General features: G+C 45.2%; 2 protein-coding genes across 4 annotated transcripts in view; one reads left to right on the top strand and one right to left on the bottom strand.

Annotated features, from left to right (window-relative positions):
* LOC125149073 (protein HIRA) overlaps positions 1-14,857 on the bottom strand; it is a 93,488-nt gene extending 78,631 nt beyond the window's left edge. For all 3 annotated transcript variants that reach the window (XM_047827663.1, XM_047827664.1, XM_047827666.1), the window contains exon 1: positions 14,671-14,857. In XM_047827663.1, the coding sequence (XP_047683619.1) occupies positions 14,671-14,707 (37 nt within the window). In that variant the 5' untranslated portion in view covers positions 14,708-14,857. The remainder of the gene's footprint in view (positions 1-14,670) is intronic.
* A 221-nt stretch (positions 14,858-15,078) lies between these two features.
* MRPL40 (mitochondrial ribosomal protein L40) lies at positions 15,079-19,093 on the top strand. Its single transcript, XM_047827671.1, has 4 exons — positions 15,079-15,890; positions 16,223-16,306; positions 17,249-17,407; positions 18,700-19,093. Exons 1-4 carry the CDS (start codon positions 15,838-15,840, stop codon positions 19,022-19,024), a joined length of 621 nt encoding a protein of 206 aa, XP_047683627.1. The 5' UTR covers positions 15,079-15,837; the 3' UTR covers positions 19,025-19,093.
* Positions 19,094-20,588: the final 1,495 nt, after the last annotated feature.

Raw genomic sequence — 20,588 nt, 5'->3', positions numbered from 1 at the left:
CTCAAAATGGACTACAAAGCTACAGTAATCAAAACAGTGTGTTACTGGCATGAAGACAGATAAATAGACCAGTGTGGCAGAATAGAGAGCCTAGAAATAAACACTTGCATATGTGGTCAAGTGATTTTCAACAAGGGTGCCAAGACCAGTCAATGGGAAAGGGACAGTTTTATCAACAAATGGTGCTGGAAAAAATGAACATCTGCCTGCAAAAGAATGAAGCTGGAACCTTACACCATATACATAAATTAACTCAAAATGGGTCAAGGACTCAAATATAAAACCTAACACTATAAGACTTTTAGAAGAAAACATGGGGGAAAGCTTCATGACACTAGATATGGCAATGTTTTCTTAGACATGATATCAAAGACACAGGAATTAAGAGGAAAAAAAATAGACAAACTGGACTTCTTGAAAATTAAAACCTTTTTGCCCACCAAAGGATACTATCAACAGAATAAAAAGGCAACCCACAAAATGGGAGAAAATATTTGTAAACCACATAATCTGATGAGGGATTAAATGTCCAGAAATATAGAGAAAGCTCAATGACAGAAAACAGAAAAACCCACTCAAAAATGGGCAAAGGACTTGAACAGATATTTCTCCAAAGATGATGTACAAATGGCCAATAAGCATATAAAAAGATGCTCAACATCATTTGCTACCACAAAAATGCAAATCAAAACCAGAATGACATTATCACATCTATTAGGTTGACTACTATTAACAAGAGACAGAGAAAGTAACAAGTGCTGGTAGAGATGTGTAGAAATTGGAATCCTGAGCATTGCTGGTGGGAGTGTAAAATGGGACATCTGCTTTTAAGACAGTATGGAGATTCCTTAAAAAATTAAAAATAGGATTACCCATGATCCAGCAATTCTACTTCTGGGTATTTATCCAAAAGAATTGAAAGCACGGTCTTGAGGAGATATTGTACACCCATGTTCATAATAGCAATATTCACAATAGCTAAGAAGTAGAAGCAGTATAAGTGTCCAGTGATGGGTGAATGGATAAGCAAACTGTGGTGTATATATACAATGGAATATTATTCAGCCTTAAGAGATTCTAACGCATTCTACAAAGTGGATGAACCTTGCAAATATTATGGTAATTAACATAAGCTAGTCACAGAAACACAAATAATGTATGATGCCCCTTATATGAGGTCTCTAAAGCAGTCAAATTTATAAAGACAGAAAGATGGTTGCCAGGGGCTGGGGGACGGAGAATGGGGAGTTGTTGCTTAATGGGTATATAGTTTTAGTTTGGCAAGATGAAAAAGTTCTGGAGCTTGGTTACTCAATACTGTGAACATACATAACAGTACTGAATTACACACTTGAAAGATGGTTAAGATGGTAAATTTGGTTATGTGTATTTTACCACAACTTAAAAAAATGCTAATTAAAACCAAACCAAACCAAATCAATCTATGTATCTAAATATCTGTATAACTCTACCCATCTACCTACCTACCTGTCTGTAATGTACGGGGGCATGGGAGGGTTATAACAAGTATTAATTAGAACTGCTCAGTATTGAGGGAGGGACAAACATGGCAGAGAAGTAGGGGGATCCAAACCTCCCACGTCTCTCAAAGAAGGGTTGAAGCCAAAGGACTTTGAACCCCAAGAGGCTGGGAGGAAAAGAGACTGAGTCACTACCAGGGATACACCAGGACAACCTGACAGGCCATAGGGCTACTCCAAGGAACAAATCAAAGCACACCTGGTGGAGGGTCCAAAACACCACTACAAGTAGGGAAATAAAATAACCAAAGTCACAACAACAGAGAGCAAGTAACACTCTCCAAAAAACACCTTCTGAAGGGCGAGGCCCTGGACAGTGTATGATCCCCCCTTTAATATAGCAGTGCTCGCAGGGGTAGAGCACATAACAAGCTTTTAAAACACGTAAGGGACAGAAAACTAGCCAAAATGACAAAATGGAAGAATTCTCCTCAAAAGAAATTCCAGGAAGAAATGACAGCTAATGAACTGATCAAAACAGATATAAGCAATATAACTGAACAAGAATTTAGAATAATGGTCATAAGATTAATTGCTGGGCTTGAAAAAAAGCATAGAACACAGCAGAGAATCTATTGCTGCAGAGATCAAGGAACTAAAAAATGGTAATGATGAAATAAAAAATGCTATAAATGAGGTGCAAAATAAAATGGAGGCGGCCACAGCATGGACTGAAGAGGCAGAGGGGAGAATAAGTGAATTAGAAGATAAAATTATGGAAAAAGAGGAAGCTGAAAAAAAGAGAGACAGGGATGCCTGGGTGGCTCAGTCGGCTGGGCAACCAACTTCACTCAGGTCATGATCTCACAGATTGTGAGTTCGAGCCCTGCATCGGGCTCTGTGCTGACAGCTCAGAGCATGGAGCCTGCTTCAGATTCTGTGTCTCCCTCTCTCTCTGCCCCTCCCCCACTCACGTTCTATCTCTCTCCTTCAAGAGTAAATAAACATTTAAAAAAAAAAAAAAAAGAGAGGGGTGCCTGGGTGGCTCAGTCGGTTGGGTGACCGACTTCGGCTCAGGTCATGATCAAACGGTTCATGAGTTCGAGCCCCGTGTCGGGCTCTGTGCTAACAGCTCAGAGCCTGGAGCCTGCTTCGGATTCTGTGTCTCCCTCTCTCTCTGCCCCTCCCCCGCTCATCCTCTGTCTCTCTCGGTCTCAGAAATAAGTAAACATAAAAATTAAAATAAAAAAAGAGAGAGAGACAAAAAAAATCCTGGATCACAAGAGGAGAATTAGAGAACTGACTCAATCAAACAGAACAATATCCGTATCATAGGAATTCCAGGAGAAGGAGAGAGAGAGAGAAAGGGGCTGAAGGTGTACTTTAACAAATCACAGCTGAGAACTTCCCCAATCTGGGGAAGGAAACAAATACTGAAATCCAAGAGGCACAGAGAGCTCCTCTCAGACGTAACTTGAATCAATCTTCTGCACAACACATCAGAGTGAAACTGGCAAAATACAAGGATAAAGAGAGAATTCTGAAAGCAGTTAGGGATAAATGGGGCTTACCATACAAAGGTAGACACATAAGGGTAGTAGCAGACCTATCTACTGAAACTTGGCAGGCCAGAAAAGAATGACAGGAAATCTTCAATGTGATGAACAAGAAAAATATGCAGCCAAGAATCCTTTATTCAGCAAGCCTATCATTCAGAATAGAAGGAGAGATAAAGGTTTTCCCAAACAAAAACTGAAGGAATTCATCACCACTAAACCTGCCCTACAAGAGATCCTAAGGGGGACTCTGTGAGTGAAATGTTTGGAAGGACCACAAATACCAGAGACATCAGTACAAGCATGAAACCTACAGATAACACAATGACTCTAAACCCCTATCTTTCAATAATAACACTTAATGTAAATGGACTAAATGCTCCAATCGAAAGACACAGTGTATCAGAATGGACCAAAAAAACCACAAGACCCATCTATTTGCTGTCTATAAGATACCATTTTAGACTCGAGGACACCTTCAGATTCAAAGTAAGGGGATGCAGAACTATTTATCATGCTACTGGAAGCCAAAACAAAGCTGGAGTAGCCATACTTATATCAGACAAACTAGACTTTAAATTAAAGGCTGTAACAAGAGATGAAGAAGGGCATTACATAATAATTATGAGGTCTATCCATCAGGAAGAGCTAACAATTATAAATGTCTCTGCACCAAATTCGGAAGCACCCAAATATATAAAACAATTAATCACAAACATAAGCAATCTTATTGTTAAGAATGTGGTAATTGCAGGGGACTTTAATACTCCACTTACAACAACGGACGGATCATCTAGACAGAAAATCAATAAAGAAACAACGGCCCTGAATGATACACTGGACCAGATGGACTTGACAGATATATTTAGAACTTTTCATCCTAAAGCAGCAAGAATATACTTTCTTCTCGAGTGCACCTGGAACATTCTCCAAGATATATCACATACTGGGTCACAAAACAGCCCTCAATAAATAGACAAGAATTGATATCATACTATGCACACTTTCAGATCACACTGCTATGAAACTTGAAATCAACCACAGGAAAAGGTTTGGAAAACCTCCAAATGCATGGAGGTTAAAGAACATCCTACTAAAGAACGAATGGGCCAATCAGGCAATTAAAGAAGAAATTAAAAAATATATGGAAACAAATGAAAATGAAAACACAACAATCCAAACCCTTTGGGATGCAGCAAAGGCAGTCCTAGGAGGAAAATACATTGCAATCTAGGCCTATCTCAAGAAACAAGAAAAACCCCAAATACAAAATCTAACAGCACACCTAAAGGAACAAGAAGAAGAACAGCAAAGAAACCCCAAACCCAGCAGAAGAAGAGAAATAATAAAGATCAGAGCAGAAATGAATATAGAATCCAAAAAAAAAAAAAACAAAAAACAAAAAACAGATCAACGAAACTAAGAGTTCGGGTTTTTTTGAAAAAACAAACAAAACTGATAAACCTCTAGCCAGGCTTCTCAAAAAGAGACAGGACCCAAACAGATAAAATCACGAATGAAAATGGATTTATTACAACCAATCCCTCAGAAATACAAGCAATTATCAGGGAATGCTATGAAAAATTATATGCCAACAAACTGGACAACCTGGAAGAAATGGACAAATTCCTAAACACCCACACATTACCAAAACTCAAACAGGAAGAAATAGAAAATTTGAACACACCCATAACTAGTGAAGAAAATAAATCAGTTATCAAAAATCTCCCAACAAATAAGAGTCCTGGACCAAATGGCTTTCCTGGGGAATAGAACTGCTCAGTGTCTACTATGGTAGTGGATACATGAACCCACATAGGTGAAAAACTGTATAGAACTAATGTGCCCCCCGCCCCCTGCTCCCAATGAATACAAGTAGAAAAGTCTGAATAAGAGATAGATTGTGTCAATATCAATGTCAATGTGATATTATACTGTTGTTTTACAAACTGTTACCAGTGGGAGAAACTGGGCAAAGTGTACAAAGAATCTCCTAGTATTATTTCATTTGTGTGAGAATCTACAACTATCTCAATAATAAATAAATACACACATATATATGGTCTGTTTTTAAATATGTGCGTGTATGTATGTAGTAATATAAAAGTAAAAGGAAAATATCAAAACATAAGTGGCTGTAAATAAAACTGATTCCTTCTGCAGGTGATAATATGCACTTTTACATCTACAACCAAATATCTCTCTGCACCTAAGCGCTCTAATGTGCAGCTAGCTCCTCTATCCAGCTGTCTACAGACATCTCATCTTCATCTTCTCTACAACAGAACTCCTGATCTCCCGGCTCAAACCTACTCTACCTGTCATCTACCCACTGGCTAAGACTATGCCTGGGACAGGGGAACCAACAGGCCCAGCACAACGGCCCCACCAGCCCCACGACTTTTCTGGCCTCATCTTTTGCCTCCTCACCAGTCACTGGCCCAGAGCCAAGGCCTCCCCTCTGTTCCTAGACTGTGAAGGTGCGCTTCCACTCAGCACCCTGCACTGGTTCCTTCCTCAGCTGGAAGCTCTTTTCCCAGACACACACACAATCCTTTCTCACCTTTTTTTAGTCTTTGCTCAATGTTGCCCTCTCACTGAGTCCTGCTCTAACCACCCTAGTTGAAAGTATTACTCCTCAACTTGGCACAACCACTCCCAATTCTCATCTATTTTTTTTCTTAACAACTTTTTATATACTGTATAATTTCCTTTATTGCATGTTTGTCCACCCCAACCACCAGAATGTAAACTCCAAGAGGTCAGCAATTTTTGTCTATTTCAGTCACAGAGTCACCATGGTACCTAGAGCTGTAGCTTGGCACACAGTAGGCACTCAATAAATACTTGTTAATGGCTGGAGGAAGCCTACAGCAGAGGCCCAAAATTCAAAAAACACTTTCAGTATCACTAGCATCCCAATCTGTGAAAAGCAGGCTCCTCATCTCCTGAAGTGGGGACTCAGATGTCACCAAACACCTGCAAGTGGAAGTACAGTCTTGGCTGGCTCACAAAGCCATCTGCTGCTGTTACCTCTACTGCTTTCAACCACAAAAACTTCTCCTCCAGTCTCCTTAAGTAAGCACTACCACAATGACATCTCATAGGTATCAGGTGGCTGAGAGATTCAAAACAGCACAGGAAGGAAGCTGTAGAAATCATGTAACCGTGTGTGTGTGTGTGTGTGTGTGTGTGTGTGTGTGTGTGTGTATTTGCCACAAACTAAAGAAGAAAGTGACAGGTATATCATTGACTTCTCCAGTACTGTTTGCCAATACATAATCAAGGAAGCTTTGGTAACAGTCATTATCTATTTCTTCATACTCTTTTCTCCTCTATTTTTGCAGAACAGATAAATTCCTTAAAAGTTATCTGCAAATGGATTTCTGTAAACATAATAATCTCTTCTATACAGTTCCATTAGAAAATTAAAAGCAATTAAAAACAATGTTCCCACAGGGAGGAAAACGTAGCTTTAACGATTAAGAAAATAACACTACAGTTGATAATACTGTATCCCATACTTGAAAGATTTACTATCTTAAAAGTTCTCTTTGCAAGACAAAAATTCTGTAATTACGTATGGTGATGGATGTTAACTAGACTTATTATGGTTGTCATTTTGCGATATATACAAACACGGAATCATTACATTGTACACCTGAAACATTAACGCCATGTTAATTATATCTCCATTTAAAAAAAAGTAAAATATAAATAACAAACCTACAATAATATTTAAGTAGAAAATGCAGAGCAACATTTTAATTACTCCAGTTATATGTGCAATGCAAGATCTGAAGGGAGGCTACACAATAAAAATACTGAATTTGCTATGGTATCAGGGATTTAGCTAAGATTTTAAAGAATGCAGACATTTTTGCAATGTGTTATGTACACTAAATAAAACGTGTGTGTTTTTTTAAAAAGCACCGAGCCACCCAGTTATTTTTTTCCAAATAGTCTCAAAGACCATTTAAAAAGCTTTAGCAATATGTTTGTTTTCCTTTTTGCATTTTCTATTTTTTCCTAAACTGAACAGATATTACTGTGATAAAAAAAATAATTTTACAAATTAAAAATACCCAATCACAAAATGCTTCATTATCTAGAAACACGTATACACCGTAAGATGTATCCTAGTATAATTATATATGGCAACTAGCCAAAATATTGTCCTATTCCTTAACAACAGCTCTAGAATGGAACTCTATAGTGTTTTCAAAAGGGAGAAGATAAAGAAGCTACTTAAATGGGCACCTGGGGAAGGCCCTGTGTGGTGGCCTCATTTGGTCTACCTCTTCTAATTGAATCCTGGCTCTTCCTCTCTGTTTGCCTTGTTCACAGTCTTACTGATCTCACTGGACAGCAACCCTGCCCTTCACCTGGGAGTCACTCCATTTCACATCCCACATTGTGCCCTGGTGACTATCTTCACAATACACCTGTAACTCAAACTTTCTAGGGGGGTGCAAATGTTCTGTATCTTGAGTTGGGAATGAGTTAGAGAGTGTATTTATTTGCTGAAATTCATCCAATTGTCTGTATACGAATTGTCTGTACATTTCACTATAATTTTATAAAATAATGTATGTAAATTATACCAAAAAACATATATACTCATATAGAATCTAGCTGTTTCTCACCAGCACTATTACCTCCATCATCACTCCTTTATCATCACCCTGGTCCAAACCACAGTCATCTCTTGCCTGGATCATTGCAACTGCCTTTTAATGGGTCTCTCAGCTTCCTCCCTTGCCCCAATACCCATCCTAGTCCCCGTGCAGCAATAGGGGGGATTTCTAAGACCCAAGTCAGACCATGTTACTCCTCTGCTCACAAGGCACTGTGAACTGAGGCCTAGCAGCCACCAGGCCCTCCCAGTCAGCCCATTGATCTCTCCGGCCTCATTCCTTGGTGCTCTTGTCCATGTGCAGCTCCAATCACAAGACATCCATACTATTCCTCAAACCTGCCAGGCAAGTACTCTCTGCCTGTAATGCTCGTCCCTCAGAGGAGCCTTCCTCACCTCCAACGGGCCTGTCACAGATGTAGTGGTACCTGGCTAGGCCCCCTCCCTCCAGGAATAAAGCACCTGCCCCCAGCTATGGGAATGTTGGCAGCCTGTGAAAGCTCCCACCTCAGACCTTCTCCATAGGGGACCTGACCTCAGTGGAAGAACTGCTTTGACCAAGGTCAGGTCCCCTCCTCAAGAGAGCCTGTGCCCAATGACTGTGGACATGGAAATGGAAAGACCTGGCCCTTCACCTCAACTCAGGACAATTCACAAGGACTAGCTGCAGAGCTAACAAGGTCAGCTGCAGCTTTTGTTGCACTTGCATCTCAACTCACCTTCTCCCTGTCCAGTCCTGCTTCCAGCACTCCCCTATAATTCTTTTTTTTTTAATTGTTTTTAACATTTGTTAATTTTTGAGAGACAGAGTGTGAGCAGAGAGAGAGACACAGAATCCGAACCAGGCTCCAGGCTCTGAGCCGTCAGCACAGAGCCTGATGCAGGGCCTGAACCCATGAACTGCAAGATCATGACCTGAGCCAAAATCAGATGCTTAACCGACTGAGTCACCCAGATGCCCCTCCGTTAATAATTCTGCATGCAAGGCCTCTCACTCTTAAGAGTCTGCTTCCTGCAACAGTCTGCTCACGTTACCTTTGCACTCAGTCTTTCCCAAAGCACCCTACTTAAAATTCTCCCACCCTTGGGGTGCCTGGTTAGCTCAGTTAAGCATCCCACTCTTGACTTTGGCTCAGGTCATGATCTCACAGCTCACGAGTTCGAGCTCTGAGTTCTCTACTGTCAGCGCAGTCTACTTAGGATTCTTTCTCTTTCTCCCTCTCTCTTCCCCTGTCCCCCTCCCTCTCTGCCCTCGCCCGCTGGTGCTGTCTCTCAAATTAAATAAGTGAACTTAAAAAAAAAAAATTCTCCCACCCTCCAACCCTACCACAGTGCTCCTCATCTGTCGGCTGTTTCTCCACACACTCACCCATCTAATGTTCTCTGCAACTGCTTGTTTATGATGTCTGCTGTCTCCCCCATGTGCTCCTCTCCTCCCTCTCCCTGTCTGCTTAGACAGGATGCTCCCAGCAGATAGCCCTTCTAGTCTCACTGGCTAAATGCATCACATGCTGCTCCTCAAAAGATCCTGCTATGCTGCTTGGTTCACTGTTACATTGTCAGCACTTAGCCCCTGGCACACAATCTGTACTCATTATTTGTTGAATGGATGAATTCACTGAGTGCCTCTCTTGTGCAGGACCTTCTGATGGATGATGCAGCAGACCTGGAGACCACTCCTATGAAGGTCTTTTCCTGGCCTTCAAATGGGGCTTGCTGCCTCTTGTTTGTCTCTCATTATAGTAGCTCTAGCCAGGGCAGCCTCCCTGTGATTTGGTCTATCCTAGGTTAGTTAATGCATCAAAACAGGTATGGCTTTCAAAAGCAGCAAGGTTTGACCCAAATGGGTTTTCTTTAAGCCAGAGGTGTTCTGAACCACTTGCTATCTGTTTGTTTCATCTACTCCCTTTCATAAAATGCTCTCAATCTTCCCCAGGCTTTTCCTTCTGACACTTCCACAGCAGCAGTGCCTTTTCCACCACCACAATCCAACCCCATCAAGGCTCACCCACAAACAAGGCCCCTGTCCCCAGCACTATTGTGGCTCACTCGTGTAGCTCCTGGTTTCCACCTGCATCGTAGAATGTAGTCTGTACGTCCTTCTCTCCCACCTACTACACAGCCTTCCATATATAGGGGTAGCCTTATTTACCTCTGATCACCATGGATCTTCTCTCCAGAATGGCTCAAAGTTTCATCCATAAATAAGTGAAAGATCCACATGTATATTATCTAAGTTAAAATCTCACCCAGTTTTCTTCTGAATCTTCTTCAAATGTATTCTGGTTCTTTTTTTAAATCAACCTACTGTCTTCAGGCATAACTCAATGAGTTATGGAGAGAGCTTGGGTTTCCTGAGCCTTGATAGGTAGCAGGTGAGACAGGTGTTATTGGCTTCATTTAACAAGTCAGGAAATGAAATTAAAAGAACCTCTGTAACACATATTTGGTGAGCAGCAGAGTACAGAGATTCAAGAACAAGACTATCTGACTCCAAAATAAAAGATAAAATTCTCGTCTTCACGAAACTTATAATCTAGTTGGAACCATGAGACAAATACATAAAAAGGCAAATAACAATAAAAATGTTCTATCTAGGGGTGCCTGGGTAACTCAGCTGGTTGAGTGACTAACTCCTGATTTTGGCTTAGGTCACGATCCCAGGGTCACGGGATCGAACACTGCATCAGGCTCTGTGCTGAGCATGGAGCCTGCTTAAGATTCTCTCTCTCTCCTCCCTTCTGCCCTTCTCCCCCACTTGCGTGCTCTCTCTCATATTTAAAAAAACAAAACAAAACAAAGTTCTTATGTAGAGCAGGGTTTCTCAATCTCAGCACCACTAACATTTTGGGCCAGATGGTTCTTTACTATGGGGGAATGTCCTGCATGCTGCAGGGTGTTCAGCAGCAGTCCCACCCTCTACCTACTAGATGCCAGTAGCACCCCCACTTCAGTTGTAAAAACCAAAAGTGTTTCCAGACATTGGCCTGTTTGAGAACCCCTGACATAAACAAACTGCAAAGCTTATCTTAACGACCACTGCAATCATAAAATATCACCATTAGGGTCCCTCCCAGGCTGTTCTCAGAGATAAGTCTGCAGTGCCCCTCTAGCAACCACGCAGGGCCTTTCCACACCCGCTGCTGACTTCATTACTGTACTATCCTGCTTGCATTTCTCCTTCAAGCTGACTTATTTATTTTCACCCAGATGCAGTATATGTCTCAGGAAGATGTCTTGAAATCCCTTCTGAAAGGACATAGGGTAGGGGGAAAAATAATCCAATTAAAGGGCAGAAGCAAAAACATACACCATAAAGCAATGTGATTAACTGACAAATTATCCCAGTGTTGAAAATTTGCCAAATGCCTTTTTACAACAATGCCATCAAAGTGTGAGCCAGAGGCCAAGGGAGGACAAGAGTTCTTTCAGTCCTGGCCCTTCTGGTTAGAATGGGCTTCCCTGAAGAGCTGTGCATGAACGCTATCTGCTCAGGGGTGAAAAATTCCAGAAACTCTCAGGAACAAAGGCCCAGGGATGGGAAGAACCATGAATTTCTTTTTTTTCTTTTTAAGCTTATTTATTTATTTTGAGAGAGAGAAAGCATGCACATGTGGAGGGAGGGGCAGAGAGAGAGGGAGAGAAAGAATCCCAAGCAGACTCCATGCTGTCTGTGCAGAGCCAGACCCAGGGCTCAATGCCACGAACCATGAGATCACGACCTGAGCCAAGATCAAAAGCGGATGCTTAACTGACTGAGCCCTCCAGGCACCCCAAGAACCATGAATTTCCATGAAATTTTCTAAAATACAAACTAACCTAACTTATAAATGAAACTTACTCTGGCCAAGCCTAAAATAAAATTAAATATATATGGAATACAATATCCAAGAACACAGAGTAAAACGGGTATAAACAGTGGCTGGTACGTAACTCCTATGTAAGTAATAAATATTATTAGCTTTTATTATATATCTTAATTTAAGACAGTCTTTCATATTTGAGTACAGGGTGAAATAACAGGAACAAACCTTTACATTTCCTCAACTTTACCAAGGCCTAGAAGTGGAGTCACAAGCCTAAGTATTTACAGGTAATAAATGATGGCATCTTGAATCCAGTCTGATTCCATGTTCAAGGCTCATTTCACTGTGATATGACACACCTCAAGATTTATTAAATCACTTTAAAGCAGTGATTCTCAACTGGGGGTGATTCTGGCCACCAGGGGATACCGGCAATGTCTGGAGACATTTTTGGTTGTCACAATTGAGTGTGTGCGTTTGGGGGTGGGGGGTGGTACTGGTATCCGATGGATTGAGGCCAGGGATGTTAACATCCTACAACACACAGTATGGTCCTCACAACAATTATGTGACCCAAAGTGTCAATAGTGCTGAGGTTGAGAAACCTAGCTTAGAGGAAAGGTCTTACCAATATTATTAACCAGGAAGATGGAGACCAAAAGAATGCTTATACGCCAACAGATATTTCTTCCTTTGCCTTTAACCTGCTCTATTCTAGCTGTCCTCTCCACCATGTGTGAATGGATTCTGCCCCCACAGGTAATATGCTGGGCTCTCTGCTCCTTCCCTCTTTGGACTCTCAGACACCAGAAAAAGTATGTTCAAGCCACAGAACGGGTCAGGAGACAGGAATGCAGCATCAGGAAGGCAGAAAGTGCAAGGATGCACTCTCCAAAGCACCATGGTCTTTTGGGTTTGTTAATCCAAAGTAAGTGTGATTTTACTGGCCACTAGCCACAACTCTGGCTTCTGGCTAAGCAGCCCCTGTTCCCTGCAGCAACTACTATTCACCAGTCTTTAAAAGACTGCTCAGTAGTGATCTAGATCACTATCATGTCCTTCAGATAGTGGTAATCTACCCTGACAGTCCTTCTGAACACTTGAAGAGACAGAGGTTGATTTCAGGATATTTTAAAAGAAAGTTATATCCTATCCCACCAGTCTTAATTTATTATTGTCTCTTAGATTTCGAAAGCACTTTATATTCTACCTTTTTTTGTGTCTACCTTTTGTGTCTACCTTTGCTACCAAAGATCACATTTGTACTGTGAAGAAAGCAGAGCAGATATCATCCTGTTCTATTCTAGGACCATGGAGAGAGAGAGACTATAGCAACAAGAGGCCAGAGCCCACTGCTCTGCCCACTCTGCCAGGCTGGGATGTTTGGCTGCTGGCCTGGTTGCAGACTCTCTCTCTCTCATTTGTACCTAATCGCTTAAGCATCTTGACATACTTATGCTTACATAGCATAAAACTTGTGTCTTACAAAGGAGTTTATCACAAAGTTAGAAATTATATGGCAAGAAGTAAAAGAGACTGAAGAGGGGTAGACCATACACAAAAATTGATCTAGACAAAGCGTTTTAAAATAAAAATTCCTTCAGATCTTCACTTACACAGCAAACTAGTTCATAACAAAACGTTTCCTTTCCTGACTCACAAGCACCATAATTTATAATTAACGAACATTTGCCCAATTCTCCAGGGAAAGATCTACATGCTACACATCAGGAAATGCTCTTGGAGATCAGCACAGGAGAAATGAAACTCAAGTTCACCACTTTTGCTTTCATGCACAGTAAACCTAATTGTGTCTTTGTAAATTATGGAAACCTCAGCATACCTCTTGTACCCAATATTTACCACATACCCTTTGTGTGGGAGGTACTGCTGAGTTTAGCAGGGAATATAGAATGAGGCCCTGCCCTGGGGCAGGGGCTGGGGCTGGGGCTGGAGGGTGAGTAATATGAAACGTAAACCCACAGGGACAGGGCACATCAAGTGGAATACAACAGGAGAAATGGGAACAACAACAAAAAAGGTGACCTCATCGGGACACTGAAAAATGAGAAAGATGTCACACAAGAAGATGGAGGAAAGAGCACTTCTGACTGTACGGACATACAGTTTCAGTTCAGTTCAGTTGCAATAGTAGAAAACATCCTGGGATTAAGTTCAAAACTAAAAAGCTACACATGTATAAAAAAGGGGCTTCTACTTGCTCTCAAAGAAAACACTAGCTCCCTCTAGTCGCATTGCAAAGTAGAAATGAGGAACAAGACAGAATCAGGGTGACCCTTTTCCTGTCAGCAGAGACAGCCTGGAATCAGGGCTTCAGGCCTTAGGCTGGAGAAGTGCTCCCTGGGCTTCAGTGCTATCAGCAGGGAGATTGGGGAGGGGGGGGTGGCTCTTTCTCCTCACCTCCCTGGGGAGCAAAGGCCAATTCCTGCAGTTGTGCCAATCAAGTACAACTATGACAAACTGTGCTACCAGTTTTGGGTGCTTATCTGTACACAACCAGAGGATTGAAAAGAGTCTGTTCCCCAAGGGTGTGCTCTGGAGCCACTGCCACAGGGCTAAGGAAAGCCCTCTCCTAGATCACCACTCGCCTTATGAGCTCCAACCCAAGTCACCCTGATGTCTCAGTACAGAACAAACGTGGTTCGTTCAGCTGTGGGACCTTGGGGCCCGAGCCACAGTCCCCCAAATGGGGGCACTGTCACCAGACCCTGGCAGTAACAGCCCCTTCACCAGGGCAGAGATACGCATATTTCAGGTGTTCACCCTGCCACTGAAAGGCCACAAGGGGGACTGGACCCCAGTTTCAGACACTGGACCATTTGAGCACATCCTGGCTGATGCAGACGAGTGGCAGGAGCTGGCTGGCGCCCAGGGCCGCTCCCCGGAGGCAGGCCGCGGCTCCTCCACGGACCACGGGTGGGCGACCGAGGGCTCAGTGTAAGTGCCAGGGGTGAAGGCGGATTCGCTGAGGGCAAGCGGAGCACGTGCCCGAGCTCGCCGGCTTCCCCGTGCCGAGGACAAAGTCCGCTCTCGCCAACCCCGCGGTTTGGGTACCGGGCACCGGGCTCGTCGGGGGGCGAGGCGGGCACGGCCTGTGCGCGGCTCTGACCCTACTCTAGACCCCGACCCCACTCCAGGCTCGGCCTTCCGCGACCACTGCGCGCACTCACCATTGTGGTTGACCCAGGTCGGCTTCAGGAGCTTCATTGTTCGGCCGCCGCCGCCGCCGCCGCCGCCGCCGCCGCCGGGCTGAGGCGAGGGCCGTGTCCCTCAGCGCGCCCGGGCCATGGAGCCACCGCTGCTGCTTCCTCCCGCGCCGCCCTCCGGCCGCCGCCCGCCCAGCGCCCTCAGCGCCGCCGCGCCATCGCCGGCCCGCGCCCCCCTCCGCCGCCACAGCCGCCCCCCGCGCTCGGCCGCCGCCGCCGCCGCCACAGCCGCATCCCCTGCGCCGCTCCTCCTCCGGCGGCTCCCGGGCAACGCCGGAAGTCACGGCGCGCACCTGCCAAATCGCCCCGGCGGGAAACCGCTCCTTGCGCAGACGGGGCCGCCAGGCTCCTTCTTGGGTAGGGGCAAAGCAGGCTGGCTGCGCTTGGGGCCCGCCCTGGCGCGGCTGCCGCCGAGGGGGTCGGCTGGGAGTGCGGCGGGCGAACAGGGCCTCGAGTTGCAGCCCGGGCCGCCGGAGTCGGGAGGGGTCAGGATGGCGTGAACGGCCTCTCTCCAGCTCTCTACCTCGCTGGTTCCGAGTCCGACTAATTAGCTAGCTTCCGTCATTCATCAACACGCGTTTATTGGGCATCTCGAAAGCGCCAGGCCACGTGCCAAAGCCGGGATGTTGTTGCCGGCAGGGGCCGCAGCCCCGGGCTCAGACGAAAACGGGGGAACGAACTAGTCCCGGGAAGGGTCAGGGGGATGCCGAGACGAACGCGTTTATGGAAGATCGGGGCCGTTTTCACAGACGGGGGCACTTGGACCCATAAGGACGCCCTCTCGGCCACTTCGGCTGTACTGTGGGGTCTTGGCCCTCACAGGGGCGCAGGCCGACTAATTAGGAGAACCACTGGCGGGGTCGTGCCCTCAGCCGGGGAAGGCTCTCAACCGCAAACATAGGCAGAAAGGAAGACGTCACGCAAGGCGCTAAGCTCTCAGAGCTTGCCCGCGCGCCGTCGGGACGTGCGGGGCGGGGCCACGTCGGGGGCGGGCCAGGTGCAATCCAGCCCTCCTCAGCCGGAACGCAGGAACGCGGAGCCACGGGAAGGCCGGACCTTTGCGCGGCGCACGGCGGGACGGACAGCCAAGGGTGTGCGCCCGGAAGCAGCCGGTCGGCTGCCAGAGGGGCCATGGCTGTCGCAGCGCTGAGAGTTTCCGCCCGCGCTCTGCGCTCGGGGAGCTGGTGAGTGCGGACCTCAGCAGTGTCTCGGGCGGGTGCCTCACCTGCGCTCCCTCCCTGACCACTCTTGACCAGTTTATCTTCGGGAGGAGCTAGCTGATGGCGCCTCTTCCTGTGGTTGGAAAACCAAGGACCCTGGCGAGCAGGGACCCTGCCCAAGTGCTCTCTAGTGTGAACGGGGGGGGGGGGGGGGGGGGGGGGGTTGAAGTCTCCCACATTGACCTCGTCGTCACATCCAATAGTTACAAGGGCCCCAGATTTTGAGTATCATAATTTTTTCCCTTTTTCCTGTTCAGTGGGGAGAATCAGACATTTATATATCTTATCTCTTTCAGGCTTCTGGGAACTTGGCAGACACAGATTAGAGACACCCACCAGCGAGCTTCATTATTTTCCTTCTGGGAATTCATTCCCATGAGGTAAACTACCGTGGGCCTGACCTCTTTGGGGGTGTCAGCGGGAGACTGATGTGCATATGAACAGAAGAAAGCAAGAGACCACTGGACATTGTTTGCAAAATTAATTTCCTGCAAATTTTCTCAGTAAAATTTTGGCAGATGCTTTTCTTTCAGCATTCTATATGTGGAACACTGCTGTCTGTAAACACAAAACAAAAATTTAACTTAAAAGTGGTTTAAATAAAAATTAGTTTTAGAGGGATTCTTGTATGTTTTAAAGGACACAGCATAGACTTGTTTCTCCATGGGCCTTCCATTTCTGGTTCCCTGGAGAGGTGGGGAGAGGCATGAGGACTAGATTTCCCACCTAGGAGTCCGGATACTTTCTAGGGACTTGATTCACAAAGCTCAGTCTTGATGCTAGAGAATTTAATTTTTAGTAGTATATTCTCACCAGAGGATATATGTTCTCAGGAGTACATCAGACTTTTGTCAATGCTCTAGGATGGGGAAATTTGTTAAGAAATCCTGAAAAGTAAATAGGGATACGCCAGTCACTTTTATTATACTGTCTTAGTCTTACTAAAATCACTTTTAATAAAAAATTACAAATCCATTTATAACGTAATGATTTTCTAATTCATCTGTTTAGTATTTTCAGTTTCCATTGCAACCCCAAGGCACACCTGAACCCAACACTAAAGATGAGTACTTTTAATTTATATCCTGATGCCATATGAAGTTTTTCTAGCCCTTCCTGGCTTAACAGTACCCACAGTTCTCACAAGGATCCTGGATTGGAGGCCATCTCCCTTACACACTCCACTGGTGAGGTTAGACCCCTGCATAGTTCCTTCCCCAGTGGAGAGCTCAGTATAAGTTCAGGGCACTTCACCTAGTGCCATGTCTCAGCATGTTCCTGAGCCTGAAGAGGAAAATGTCTAATGTTTGCTTTTCCACTAGAGCGGAACCTCTGAGAAAGAAGAAAAAGGTAGATCCTAAAAAAGACCAAGCAGCAAAGGACCGTTTGAAAAAGAGAATCAGACGACTGGAGAAAGCTAGCCAGGAGCTAATCCCCATTGAAGATTTTATAACACCTGTGAAGCTCTTGGATAAAGCAAGGTAAGGGTCCTCTAGAGTTGAGGTTCTCAGGACAAAAGAGTTCCATCATCTTTGGCTAGTTTTGTCTGCATTTCATGCCTGTGACAGGAAGGGGTGAGTGGGTGTGGGGTGACTAGGTCCTGGTCTGAGTCCTTTTCTCCTTGACTGTCTTGTGGGAGTTGGCAAAAGCATTCTTTTTTACTTTTTTAAATATTTCTTTTCTTTTTTTTTTTTCAACGTTTATTTATTTTTGGGACAGAGAGAGACAGAGCATGAACGGGGGAGGGGCAGAGAGAGGGAGACACAGAATCGGAAACAGGCTCCAGGCTCTGAGCCATCAGCCCAGAGCCCGATGCGGGGCTCGAACTCACGGACCGCGAGATCATGACCTGGCTGAAGTCGGACGCTTAACCGACTGCGCCACCCAGGCACCCCTAAATATTTATTTTCAAGAGAGCGAGCGAGCACAAAAGCCGGGGGGGGGGGGGAGACACACAGAGGATCCAAGCAGCTCTGTGCTGACAGGAGAGAGCCTGATGCAGGGCTTGAACTGGCGAACCACAAGATCGTGACCTGAGCTGAAGTCAGACACCCAGCCAACTAAGCCACGCAGGCACCTCAGTTGGCAAAAGCATTCTTTGGTGGTGCTCTTGAATGGCTGAAATGGGAAAGAAACTTGGAATAACTGTTTGATAAGCCAGTTCATATTGTTGCTTTCTTGCAAGAGGAGTTTTAGCTATATGACTGATGACTTGGGTCTTGGGTCTGCAGCCCTTGCCCCATCTTGATGGTAGAAAACACTTAGCCTCAAGCTTTATGATACAAATGCTCATAGTTGGCATGTGTTGTGTGTAGGCTTGTTGTGTGCTGCCTTGTAAAAAGTGTACCATTTATAAAGTAGCACTTTGCCATACCTACGGGACATGGCACGTGCTTTTTTGGTACTCTAGTGGGCTGATCTGGGCTCTTGACTCCCTGGGATTTGGGTGTCCATTTTCATAACACCACTTCACTGAAAAGTCACCTCTCCCCAAAGGTAGTCTCAGCCTGGGGCAGAGGAAGTGCTACCAATTTTCTTAGAGCATCGCTGTTTCTTGCGTCCACATAAAGCAAATAGCACTGGCTTCCAGCGTCAGTTAAAGCTGTTACACCAACATTCCATTCTTTATTTTGTCCCTAACTTCCATGTTTTTCTCAAAGTCTCATCTGTTTCTGGCAGTGGGGAGGGCTAGGTCATATGCAGTCACCCAGACTTCCTGGCCAGTGACACTGGTGATCCCCAACTTCACACCTTTGGATTTGTGTGTTCCCAGACAGCGGCCTCACATGGAGCTTCCTTTTGAGGAGAGTGAGCGGAGAGCTCTGCTTCTGAAGAAGTGGTCCCTGTATAAGCATCGAGAGCATGAGATGGAGAGAGATGCCATCAAGTCCATGCTTGAGGCCCAACAGGAAGCTCTGCAGGAGCTGCAACTCCTGTCCCCAGAGCTACATGTGGAGGCCACCAAGCGGGACCCCAATTTGTTCCCCTTTGAAAAAGAAGGGCCAGATTACACACCACCAGTCTCCAACTACCAGCCCCCTGAAGGCAGGTACCATGACATCACCAAGGTGTATACACAGGTGGAGTTTAAGAGGTAGAGCTGCAGGCTGCCTTTAGAGCCAGAACAGGACTCAAGCACGTTGTGAATAAATGTTTAATCAAGTGTCTGTTTTATGTTAGAGTCAAAATTAATTCACCTGAGAATGGATGGGGGTGAGAGATGCTACCCTTCCTTGTCTGGTATTGGGGAATGAATGGCCAAGACTTTGAGTAAAAAGATTCCAATCCTGTGGGGCAGACACCACCAGCAAGAGGCACAAAGCACCTCAAGGAGAAATGAAGGATATGCAGGTTTTGTACTGTGTATCGCACGCCTGTGCAGACAGGCAGAACCTTCTCATTGGGGCAGATGGAGCACTTGGGTTTCCTCGTATCTTTGGCAGGGCCAGCTTTGGGTTTTAGGCTGGGAAGGGAGGCTGAAGAGACTGGAGCAAGCCTGGGACACACTAAAGTTGCTGTGTCCCCTAGGAGCACATGGCACCCCTCTTATTCAAGTGCTGTTAGTCTAGAACAGTGAACATATTAATGTGCTGGGGCTGCCAGAACAAAGTACCCTAAACCAAGAGGCTTGAACAACAGTTGTTCTGGAGGCCAGAACTCTCAAGATCAAAGGGGTTGGCAGCATTGGTTTCTCCTGAAACCTCTCTCCTTTAGTTTGCAGAGCTGCCTTCTCAGTGTCCTCACAGGGTCATCATCCTTCTGTGCCTCTCTTAATAAGGATACCAGTCAAATTGGATTACAGCCTACTTTAATGATCGCATTTTAAGTTAATTACCTCTTTCAGCATCTTATCTATAAAGTCCCATTCAGACATACTTGGAGTTAAAGCTTAAACGTAGGAATGGGGCGGGGGGCACAATTCAGGCCATAAATAGTGAAGGTCAAGTGAACAAATAGAGCCTGCTAGCCACCTCAGAAAAGCTTTGGGTTCTTCACCACCTTAGTGCTCATAAACTGGGGAAACAATTGAGTAAGACTTCAGGTTTTCCTAGTGTGTGGTTCACTTCTGGTTTACTTAGATAAATGTTTTTACCGGAGAAAAACCTGCCTAAGGATTCTAAGTTCTTTGGCTCTACCTATGAGCCAGTCACCGAATCCAGCCACTTTTCACCTCATTGCTACCTCTGAGGTCCATCCACGTCATTGCCAACTTTTGCCTGTTCCACTGCAGCAGCCAACTCATCTCTCCATGTGGGCATTCCCCTTGCCCCTGCCAAGCTCCTCTGCAAGGCAACCAGAGGGCTCTGTGAAGCACAAGCCAGGTCAGGCATTTGGCTCCTGACCACCCTGATTACACCTTACAGCCCCCCATCCACCTTCCCCTGGTCTGCACATGGCACTTACTTATTCCTTGTGGCCTGTGTGCCCCTTTCTCTACAAGGCTCAAGCCTCTTAATCCAAGTCTGGGCTCCGATGTTGCCTTCCCCACCTCCAGGCCCACTGCAGGTGCTTTGCAGTAGTGCTTTTCGAACAGTTTTCATCCATTAGGTTATATAATCAATTCATGGGGTCATGGCCAGCAGTTTTAACTTTTTATTTTGAAGTAGTTACAGATTCACAGGAGGTTGGAAATAAGGATGCAGGGAGGGGCTGTGTGTGGTT

Source organism: Prionailurus viverrinus, chromosome D3, assembly GCF_022837055.1.
Source record: "Prionailurus viverrinus isolate Anna chromosome D3, UM_Priviv_1.0, whole genome shotgun sequence".
Classification (NCBI taxonomy): domain Eukaryota; kingdom Metazoa; phylum Chordata; class Mammalia; order Carnivora; family Felidae; genus Prionailurus; species Prionailurus viverrinus.
The sequence above is the reverse complement of the archived record's forward strand: the minus strand, read 5'-3'. Positions and strand labels throughout refer to the sequence as shown.

Excerpts from the sequence above, each read along its gene's own strand:
- MRPL40 (XM_047827671.1), top strand. The coding sequence starts at position 15,838 with ATGGCTGTCGCAGCGCTGAGAGTTTCCGCCCGCGCTCTGCGCTCGGGG. Across the intron at positions 15,891-16,222 it reads GCTCTGCGCTCGGGGAGCTG|GCTTCTGGGAACTTGGCAGA; the intron begins GTGAGTGCGGAC and ends TATCTCTTTCAG. Across the intron at positions 16,307-17,248 it reads TGGGAATTCATTCCCATGAG|AGCGGAACCTCTGAGAAAGA; the intron begins GTAAACTACCGT and ends CTTTTCCACTAG.